The sequence below is a fragment of the Belonocnema kinseyi genome, chromosome 4, assembly GCF_010883055.1.
Source record: "Belonocnema kinseyi isolate 2016_QV_RU_SX_M_011 chromosome 4, B_treatae_v1, whole genome shotgun sequence".
NCBI classification, from domain to species: domain Eukaryota; kingdom Metazoa; phylum Arthropoda; class Insecta; order Hymenoptera; family Cynipidae; genus Belonocnema; species Belonocnema kinseyi.
Genome location: NC_046660.1, coordinates 11,575,192 through 11,586,647, shown reverse-complemented (window position 1 = coordinate 11,586,647; position 11,456 = coordinate 11,575,192). Strand labels below are relative to the sequence as shown.

The window sequence follows — 11,456 nt, the reverse complement described above, 5'->3', positions numbered from 1 at the left end:
TTTTAATACCTTACATTATTTAAATTCCTTGAATTTCTTGAATTCTTTGAATTCTCTTTATTTCTTGAATTTTCCAGAATTCCTTGAATTCTTTGAATTTTTAAAATTTTTTGAGTTCTTTGAATTCTTTGAATTGCTTGAATTCCTTGAATTGCTTGAGTTCTTTAAATTGATTGAATTATTTCAATTCCTCTAATCCCTTTAATCCCTTTAATTCCTTGAATTCTGTTGATTCCTTTAATTCTTAAAATTCTCAGATTTCTTCAATTCCTTTAATTCTTTGCTCTTAATGGTGTAAAATCCCTTTATTTATTGGAATGCCATCAAATCCCCGAATTCCTTGAATTCTATAAAATCCTTGATTTATCCGAATTTCTTAAATATTCGGAATTCCGCGAAGTTCTTAAATATTCTGCATTTCCTGGAATATTTAAATATTCTCAATTCCTGAAATTCTTTGAAATTCTTGAATTCTCAAAAATCATTGAATTCTCTAAAATCCTTCAATTCTCTATGTTTCCTAAATATCCTGATTTTTTTTTAATTATTGGAATTCTCTGTTTTTCTTAAAATAGCTTTTTCTGAATTACTTATATATTTTGAATTCACTGAATTTCCTGAAATCCCGAAATATTCTCAATTTTTTAATATTCTTGACTCCTGAAATTCCGTAAATTCTCAAAATATTCTGGAACACTGAAATTTGATGAATTCCCTGAAATTATTAAATACCTTCAATTTCATAATTCTCATAAATTCTGTGAGACCCCTAAAATTCTGAATTCCCTGAATTCGTGAAATATTCTACTTTTCTAAAATTCCTTGAATTCTTTAAATCCCTTGAAAATCCTAAATTCTTTGAATATTCTTAATTCGTGAAATTCTTTAAATTGTCTGTAATCATAGAATTTCCGGAATTCTCTGAAATCCCTAAATACTGTTTCTGAATTCTTTGCATTCTTTATAGTACTTGGAATACAGGGAGTTCTCAGAATTATAATAAAAATTTTAAAATGCATGGAATTTCAAAATTCAACAGAATTCAAGTGAATTCAAAAGAATTCACATATAATCAAAATGCTTTTTAATTATTATAGTAAATTAAAGAAATCTTAATTTTGAATCTTCAAAATTATATTATTCAAATTATAAACAATCCAAAATAACTTAAAACCTAAAAGTGCAAAAACATAGATTTTTGCCTTAACAGAGGTAAACTCACAAACATAAAAATTTCAAAATGTGCAAAAATTGCTGTTTTTGCACTTTTAGGGTAGGATATCTCGGAAACCAGAGCAAACTGAGAAATTTGGACCTCAGATTCGGTTTCAGCATACAAAAAACTTCGGAAATGTATATTCTGCTTTCTGGGCCAAAATCTTGACGGCCTGTGTACTTATTTAGCATTCTATGCTTGCTAGATAGGAAATAAAAATATATAATTTCTTCTTTTTAGGTTTTTTGATCGACTTTGTATCAGGTCCCGTTAGTTCGGGATTTACGTCTGCTGTAGCCCTAATAATTGTCTCGTCACAAATAAAAGACATTTTAGGAATATCCGCGAAAGGATCAACTTTTGTCCAAATGTGGACCAGCATCGCCGGAAAAATCTCAGATACTTCAGCCTGGGATGCTACACTTGGTGTTGCCTGTATTGGCCTCTTACTTATTCTCAGGGTAAGAAAATCTCCACAATTTATATCAATTACAAATTCAACTTAACTGCAATGTAAAATTGATAAAAAAAATTCCAAGTTTTATATGGAAACAAGTTTGATCCAATTCCGTTCCTATCTCACAAAAACTCTCTCAGTCGACTTTCACACTCAACAGATCCTCTTAGTTTAAGAACTCACATCTAACTCTAGACAAGGTAACTTATATTTAAATTTCTCCACAGAATGATAACGGGATGTTTTGAAATTCCTTTGCAGATGATAACTTCCTTCAGTATAGGCCCCAAAGAAGAGGAACTTCGAACGACGAAGCAAAAAGTCATCAACAAAATTATATGGCTCACCGGCACTTCGAGAAATGCCTTACTCGTCATCATTTGCGGTGTCTTAGGCTACTGCTTTTCAGATAATTCTCCAATCCACTTAATTGGTATGTTTTTTTTACGTCTCCTTTCTCCTTTATTTCCTTTCCACCTCCACCTTACGACCTTTCACATTCACTCTTATCAAAGATATTATCTCGTATATCCTATTTTATTCGTTCCTCTATAGCCCCCTAAAATTCTTTCACCTACTCCTTTCCCAATCCTTCCTCCCCTAAAATCTTCACCACATTCTCTAACAGCCTAATCTATCTTCAATTTCTCTACTGCACCTCTTCTATTCATCCGATGTTTCCTCTTCATTTAGATTTGGCACTTCCTGCTGTTCTTTTCCCAATGGATCCTTTCCCTTAACTCTTTTTCTATCCCTTTCCTCAATACTTTGCTACTCCTTTCTTTATTTATCATCTTGTACCGTTTATTATATTTTCATTCCGCAACCATACTCTATTTTTGTATCAACTCTTTTCTGCTCTCTATTTTCTCTAATTTTTGGTATACTCCAGTCCTACCTCGGGTATCTATCCCTAAAAACTTCTTCTAACGTGTTTTTGATCACTCTGTTCCCTTTCCTCTCGAACTTTCACATTCTCTTTCCCATAATGTTTAATTTATCCATTTACGTTTCTTCTCTCTCCTTCTCCTATCTTTTTAAACCGTCTTTTTCTCATTGTTCATATCTGCTTTATTACTTCTGCTATTCTATAATCGCAATTTTGTCAATCCTCTATCTATCTTTTCCTCAACTTCTATCTTTAAACTTTCATATAAGTCAGTTACACTGGTCATTCCTCTCCTCTCGGTATTCTTTGCTCATTCTTTTAGTTACTCCACCATATTTCTAGACTTCTGAATTTCGTATATAACAGGTGCCTTTCCATCTTACATTATTCTTCCCTCGTTACATCCTCTTCCTCGTCTCTTTTGCTATTATTTTTTACTCCTTTCTTACCTTTCCTCTATAGGGATCATCCATAAAACCCATTTATAAAACCCATTTTGAACAATTCACCCCCCCCCCCCTCATTGACAGCTGCCTTTAGGTATAACCATAAAATAAGGAATGAAAATTTGTAACCAAAAATGGAATTCACATTTAAGGAATTTAAATTAGATTAAAATCCAAATTAAAATCCTATTTAACGTCAAATAATCAAATTAATGCAAATTCCTGTTAAAAAAACCAGAATCCAACCACTAAACTTGAACCACAACGAATAAATAAAAACAAAAATTCTATTGTAATCTGAAAAAAATATAAATAAAAATAATAAAAAAATAGAATTGATAAACTTTTGATGAAAAAAATAATAATTTTCAATTATAAAAGAATAATAATTTTCTACCAAATATTTGATTTTTTAAACTAAATTATTGAAATGTCAAAAAAAGGACTCATTTTTTATACAAAACAGTTCAATTATTAAATAAGAAATACGACATTTTTATTTGAAAATGTTAATTTTATGCCAAAAAAGATAAATTTCCAACAAAATACAAGAACTGTCAACCCAAAAGATGAGTTTTTAAATAAACTTGATTAATTTTCAACAAAAAGAAAGCGAATTTTTAACTAAATAGTTCAATTTTAACAAAAAGTTGAATTTCTACTAAAAAAAGAACCATTAGCAACCAAACAAGAAGATTTCCAGTCAAATACAAGAATTGTCAAACAAAAAGTAGAATTATTAAAAGACAACCAATTTTTTTAATTTGTAAGAAAGTAGTTTAACTTTAAAGCCTAGTTGTTGAATTTTTAACCAAAAAGATGCATTCATACACAAAAAGGTTAATTTTGTACCTAAAATTTTTTTCTAACAAAATTCAAGAATTCTCGACCAACAAGTTAAATTTTCAAATAAAAAAACATAAATTTTTAAACAAAAATATTAAATTTCTATCTAAAACCCCCTTTTTAAAACAAATTTGAGGAATTCTGAACCAAAAAGTTGAATTTTCAACTAAATAAGATGAATTTTTAAACAAAAATATTAATTTACGTCCAAAAAAGATGATTTTCAATACAATACAAGAATTCTCAAACAAAAGGTTGTATTTTTAAAAAATAAACATTTTTTAATTTTTAAGAAAGTAGTTTTACTTTAAAGCCTAGTTTTTGAATTTTTCACAAAAAAGATTATTTTTTAACTAAATAGATTAATTTTTTAACCAAAAAGATTAATTTTCTATAAAAAAGACGAGTTTTTATTCAAATTTAAGAATTTATCAACCAAAAAGTTGAATTTTTAAGAAAGAAAGAAGTACATTTTTTTACTTTTTATGAAAGTGGTTTAACTTTAAAACTTAGTTGTTGAATTTTTAACCAAAAAAAATTAATTTTCTACCAAAAAAAAAGGAATTTAAAAAAAATTCAAGAATTATTAACTAAAAAGTTGAATTTTCAACTAAAAAATGAATTCTTAAACATAAATATTAATTTACTACAAAAAACGCATTTTTAAATAAATTCAAGAACTCTCAACCAACAAGTTGAATTTTGAACTAAAAAAATATGATTTTTTAAACAAAAAGATTAATTTACTACCAAACAAGACGAATTTTTAATAATACTCAGTAGTTCTGATTTGAACCAAAATGTTGAATTTTAAAATAAAAAAGATTATTTTTTAAAGAAAAAGATAAATTTACTAATAAAAAAGATGATTTTCAATAAAATACAAGAATTCTCAACCAATAAGTTGTATTTTTTTAAAATAAGAAAATTTTTCAATTTGTAAGAAAGTAGTTTAACTTTAAAGCCTAGTTGTTGAGTTTTTTGCGACAAAAATTAATTTTTGACTAAAAATATGAATTTTTAAACAAAAAGATTAATTTTCTACCAATAAAGACAAATTTTTAATGAAATTTAAGAATTCTCAACCAAACTGTTGAATTTCTAAGAAAGAAAGAATTTTTTTTAAAAGTAGTTTAACTTCAAAATCTACTGGTTAAATTTCTAACTAAAAAAATTCATTTTTACACAAAGAGGTTATTTTTGTTCCTAAATTTTTTTCTAACAAAATTCAAGTATTCTCAACAAATCGCTGAATTTTCAAATGAAACAAAAATGAATTTTTAAACAAAAATATTAAATTTCTACCGAAAAAACCCGATTTTTTAACAAATTTTAAGAATTCTCAACCAAAAAGTGGAATTTTCAACTAAATAAGATTAATTTTCAAACAAAAAGATAAATTTAGTATCAAAAAAGACGAATTTTCAATTAAATTCATAAAATCTCAATCATAAAGTTAAATTTTTAACAAAAAAAGATGAATTTTAAAAGAAAATATTAATCTACAACAAATAAGACGAATTTTTAATAAAATTCAAGAAATCTCAACCAAAAAGTTGGATTTAAAAAAAAACATTTATTATCTGGAAACGTACTAAAAACGTTACCATATTCTCCTTATCACATGTCCCGCAGTATACTTTTTTCCCTCCTATTCTCTTCACTACTTTTTCCTTTTCTTCATTTTCTTAATTCCTTGCTTACTTCCTTCTTTTCTTTACACTCCTCGCCTTATCCACTTCTACCCCTTCCTTTACTAATTTCTTTTTCTGTGCCCTCAAAAACTCTTTTTATTTCTTCTATCTTTATTTCCATCTTTTTTTTTACATTTCTCCCATCCATTTTCATATTTTGGACTTTTCCCTTAAATTTTCCTTTCATTTAATTGACGAAGAGAGTTGTAAATAAATGAAAATGTTGTAAATTTTGATAAATTAATTAATTTTTCTTCCTAAGGTGATATTCCCGGTGGCATGCCAACTGTCCAACCTCCACCTTTTGGCTTCACTAAGGGCAACACCACAATTTCCTTCATGGAGATGTGCTCCAATTTAGGAAGTGGCATCCTAGTTCTGCCTCTTATATCTCTGATGGAGGACGTGGCCATTTGCAAAGCTTTTGGTAAGAAAACATTTATTATTTTTCTAAAAACTTGGGAAATAAGGAGAGTTTTCACAAAAATAGGAGAATCTTTTACAAAAATTAATATGAGATAATAAATTCAATTTCAAACGTTTTAAATTTCTAACTTTAAAAAAAACGAACTTGCAACAAAAAAGGTTTAATTTTCCACCAGGAAAAATTTTTCATTCAGAAATTGTAAAATTTTTCATTTGTACTTTGTACAAATTTACGTTTTGTCGCTACTAATTATTATTCATGGTGAAAGTTCGACAATCCACTGACTTTAGAACTATAGAAGATGGAATGCTTCTAAGTCTCTAACCAAATTGATTAAATTGTTATTTTCAAATTGTAGCTAATGGAAAGTCGGTGGATGCAACTCAGGAATTGTTAGCGATTGGAATGGCGAATATAGGAAACTCTTTTGTGCAAGCATTCCCAGGATCTGGCTCACTGAGCAGAAGTGCTGTCAACAACGCTTCGGGTGTAAGAACTCCTCTCGGCGGACTCTATACAGGTAAATATCAATTCAAAGATTCATAGATTTGGAAATTTACACAATTAGCAAACAAAATTTGGCGTTTTTAGTGTTCCGTAGGAAACCTTTATAATTTCGTCCCAGCGCTTTTCCGTCTCTTTTACTTCACCTACAAAAAACTATTAGGGCCCTTTATCAGAATGGCAATTGGTTCTGAATTTTGAGGCCGCCCGGTTAAATATTTTTGTCTAATTTTTTTCATACCTTATCTAAATAACCATATCTCGAAGTAGTAAGCAGAGCCGGTGTTTCGATAAATTTTTTTTATTTTGTTTAATAATAAAAATAGAGAACAATAGCTCAAAGAGTTTTTCGCTACATGCCCGAATCCTTGGCAATAACATTGTGTTCGCGGTTCTTCGTTTATCCCACTAGACAAAATAATAACAAAGTATGGATCATTTTACAACATACCATCCAGATAACATTTCGTGCGCGCACGTTTCGCGCACGAAATGCTTGCAAGAATGCACCACATCTAAGAGCATTTTGTGGATGCGCCTTGAGTGCATGCACAATGCGTCGCCAAGGTCAGCATGTGTACAATCACCTCGTGACGGAATTGCGAACTAACCGAAGCATACGTGCGTGCACTGTGAAGACAGTTATAAATCTGCTAAAGTAAATATAAATTTATCATTATTATCCATCAAAAAGTGTTCGAAATTTGGAATTCAAAAAAATACGAAGAAGAGAGTTAAAAACATTACTTTGTCCAATATAACAATATATTTATTTAAACATAAAATTAAAAGAAGTTAAAAAATGACACTAAAATAGGAAGATACAAATTCATTTAAAAGCATGTAAGAACTTATTAATTAAATAAAATGTATGAAATCGAAACACAAAAAGAAAATTTTCAACCAAGTAGTTTAATTTTAAACAAAAAAAGCAAAATTTAAGATAAAAATGAAATAGTTACAATTTCAGCTAAAAAATTAATTTTTAGTTAAAAATAAAAACGAATTTTTAACAAACAATTGAAACTTCAGGCAAAATAATGAATATTCAATTATTCATTTTGTAATTACTATTTATTTAATAAAAAGGATTCTTTGTATTACCCATTTTGAATTCAGCGCCAACTGCGGAACAGGTAAGCGCGACTCTAACGCAAGCGCACTAGCTGATGGCGGCCACATTGCCATCACTGACGGACTTTGTAGTGCTTGTTCTCTAAAGTCTAACGACTCTAAAGTAAAGCCAGTTCGGCGGTTTGACGCTTTTGTCGAATTTGTAAAGTCAACGGAGATTTATACTGATCTTGCATTCGACCCAAGAATATTAAATAGGTTAGTATCCTCTGCGCGAGAGAAGAGGTTAAAATTGTTTATTTATGATAAAATAAAGTACGAAAAAGATTGAATTTGAAAGTTTTATTTCGGAAATGGAAAATTATGACATATTTAATAGAGTAACTGAACGAATTTCTTAAGGGGAACCATTTCTTGCAGAAACTCTTGATATCTTCTAACTAAAAATTTTATGCATCTAATTTTTGTATTGATAAAAGGAAAACCTAACTTAAAAAGTAAATTCTTTATCTTTGACCTCAGGAGATTGGATCCTCCGCGGTAATTGGTTCCGTTTCACTATTAAATAAGTCATAATTTTCCATTACTGAAATAATACTTCCAATTCAAATCTTTTTCGCACTTTATTTTATTATAAATAAGCCATTTTTAAACCCTCTATGCACGCGCACGAAGTGCTTGCGTCATGCGCGCATGCACGTGCGTTACACGACATGCCTGACATATGCGCCTCCATGGACGCTACATCTGCTTGCTGATCTGAACGCACGTCGTGTGTCAAAATATGCACGGCGTGCCTGCGTCATGCGCACGTGGTGCGCTAGAATCGTTATCTGGGCGTATTGCAGTGTTTGATTTCACTTAAACTGAAAGACTAGTAGATTCCTTTTTATTTTTATTCCTCCATCGATTGTTTTTGTTCTTTGCTTGAAGTTTGTCGCCTCTAGTTCTCTGTAAATAAAAATACCATAATAATAAGAAAAACCAGGATGAACTGATTTTTGACTGATTTTTTGGATGTTCTCAGGTCTTCTAGTTATATTAGCTCTAATGTTCCTGACACCTTATTTCTACTATATTCCAAGAGCAACTTTAGCAGCAATCATCATCGCTGCTGTAATTTTTATGGTAGAAGTGAAGGTCGTCCGACCCATGTGGAGAACAAAAAGTACGTGAGATCACGCAAATTTAATCAGATTGATACAACATTTTCTAAAGTTTAATGCTGACTTGACTTTTTTTCACCAGAATCCGACTTAATACCAGGACTTGGTACTTTTATCGCCTGCCTAGTTTTACAATTGGAAGTAGGAATTCTCCTCGGTGTTGGCATGAACGTTCTTTTTATTCTTTATCACGCAGCCAGGCCGAAAATATCTATGGAAACACTCAAGGTTAGTTAAAGATGATTAGAAATAGATTAATGAAAATCATTTTTACTTATATTTCACTAGTAAGATATACAGTAGCTCTATAAAATACCTGATTTTTTCAGAGTGGTTGTGAAATCGAGTACTTGATGCTGACTCCAGATAGATGTTTGATTTTCCCCTCCGTGGACTACGTTCGAAATCTTGTTACAAAATACAGCCTTCGTGGTGGAAACGTCCTGACACCAGTCGTTATCGACTGTTCGCACATCTACGGAGCAGATTTCACAGCAGCCAAAGTAATTGAAAGTTTGACGAAAGACTTTGCTGCCAGAGGCCAGCCGTTGTTCTTCTACAATTTAAAACCTTCAGTTTGTGCTGTTTTTGAAGGTGTTGCCCCTACAGACTTTGTCGTTTATTACACCAGAGATGCACTCGACGACCTTCTCAAGCAGAGGGGCTATTTCAAGCAAATCAAGCAGGATATCCCATTGGCGTGAAAGATCTTTCTGATTTTTCATTAATAATGATCCAAATTGAGGAAATAACTACCCTCATTTTTTAAGACTTTCCAAAGTTGAAAGCTATTCGCAGAAATCTCGCAAACTCCGATAAAGGAAAATATTGTAAAGTTGGTAAGTAGTATAGCAAAGAAGGTACAAGACCACTTAGCGACCAAGGAAGGTTCTGTTCCATGATGTTTTACCGATATTCGGTGTTGCCATGAGTCAATAATTCAGATTCTTGACAGGGATATGGACTGGCGCGAGATAGATAAGGAAGAGGATCAGGAGGAGGAGGAGATAAGTGAGGAGGTGATAGACGAAAAGGTTTATCAGTAATCTGCATTATCGACCGAGGTTCATACCGACGGGCGGTAACTCAGCATAGAATATAAGCTTACTCGGTCGTTAAGTGGGGTTGGAGTAGTATAGCTCTACTACTTTGGTACAAGCATACGTGCAGACAGTTTTTACAACGGATAGAAAATTCTCCGAAAAATTGTTCGATCAGAACCAAATCGAAGAACTGTATATTACTCTTGGAATTCAGAGAACTCTTACGAACGCAAAACATTTGCGTTTACCTCGATTCTTGGTGCCAATACGTGAGAAAAAAGGCGACTGGACTTTGTTTGAATCTCCTGTCGTGTATTCGAATACACGTACAGGATTTTTAAACATAAGCTTTAATTAAAGCCTTTTCTCTCGCGAGACTAGTTTACATTTAAGTATGTAGATGAGTTTAGTCGTCGCATGAAAGTTTAATTAATATACACCGGAAACAGTATTTTTGAATGATACTGCCGAGCGAAAAAATAAATCATTGTAGTTCTATAAAGAAAACATATTTGTTATCCAGGTACTTATTAACCAGTAGTAATTGATATTTGTAAATTGGAGTACATATATTTAGTGGACCTAGAGAATTTTAATATTTTTAAAAAAACTTTTCGAAATAAACATAGCCTTATACTTAAAATTCATTTATCATTGAAGAAATTCATACGAAAAGATTTTTTTCCTAGAAATTAGGTCCACTTTTTTTACTTTTTCGATCACACATCACTACTGGAAGCCTGAATTTAGTTCACTGAAGATTAAATAATGAAATTAGAGTACTTACTTCACTTAATAATTTAGAATTAGGTTTTTGAAACTTGGAGGGAAAAAATTGACAAAGCATCTTTAAGAGCTTCACTCAAATTTAGAACAAAGCTTTATAATTACATTTGAAATCAATATTGTAAATATTGAAAATAAAATTGTACTTCGTCAATAATATTTTGACTGAAAACTGTTGTCTAAAAATTAATAATATCGCAGGAATGAGTAAAGTTTAAGTAGGATGAAAAAAGCTTTTGTTGCTTCACTTTGGCAGTGCGCGTGTGTATAGATTATAAGTTTTTGAAAAATACTGTGATAATTTTTTAAGAAACAAAAGAGAAATAATATACGATGTATTATACACAAGTCTTGCAAATTCTGCCATTTGCAAATATTTCGTGAAAAATATTCTCTGCAGTGAAAGAAAACAGAACACGAGAGCCTTAAACTTAAGAGAAATAGAAAGCAATATTGTAGTTCCTGTGATTATTATGAGAGTGTAATAGTTGAAGGATAAAAGAGTTTAAGAGACAGAGGGACCCGCTTCCCACCATCATGTTATAAACGTTAATATTAATATATTTATAAATGATATTACCAGGTTTACACAGATTTCGTTATTCGATCACGAATCCCTCCACCTTTTTCCAAAAATTTAATTTCTTAGCCTTTGTTTACCATTTTTAAATCAAAATTTGGAGATAAGGGGAATCAGGACCTAAAATCTTTGAAATCGTTTTTAGGCAAACAAATTTTGTTTTAATTGTGTAGATAACAGGCTTCACTGCATTTTCGGGCAGATTAAAATTCCGCCTCAGCTACCTGCGTGCGGTACCCCCACTAAACAGCTTCCCCTCATTCAGCCGAACCACGGTGTGCCCACTCCCATAGAAAAGTGGTGAACGGATTACAGTAATTGCTACGTC

The 11,456-nt window shown here is 30.9% G+C and overlaps 1 protein-coding gene across 2 annotated transcripts in view; it reads left to right on the top strand.

The window, feature by feature from the left end:
- LOC117171336 (sodium-independent sulfate anion transporter) overlaps window positions 1-11,136 on the top strand; it is an 89,439-nt gene extending 78,303 nt beyond the window's left edge. For both annotated transcript variants that reach the window (XM_033358560.1, XM_033358561.1), the window contains exons 5-11: window positions 1,457-1,677; window positions 1,935-2,106; window positions 5,811-5,975; window positions 6,334-6,495; window positions 8,581-8,721; window positions 8,802-8,947; window positions 9,049-11,136. In XM_033358560.1, the coding sequence (XP_033214451.1) occupies window positions 1,457-1,677; window positions 1,935-2,106; window positions 5,811-5,975; window positions 6,334-6,495; window positions 8,581-8,721; window positions 8,802-8,947; window positions 9,049-9,423 (1,382 nt within the window). In that variant the 3' untranslated portion in view covers window positions 9,424-11,136. The remainder of the gene's footprint in view (window positions 1-1,456; window positions 1,678-1,934; window positions 2,107-5,810; window positions 5,976-6,333; window positions 6,496-8,580; window positions 8,722-8,801; window positions 8,948-9,048) is intronic.
- The last annotated feature ends 320 nt before the right edge of the window (window positions 11,137-11,456 follow it).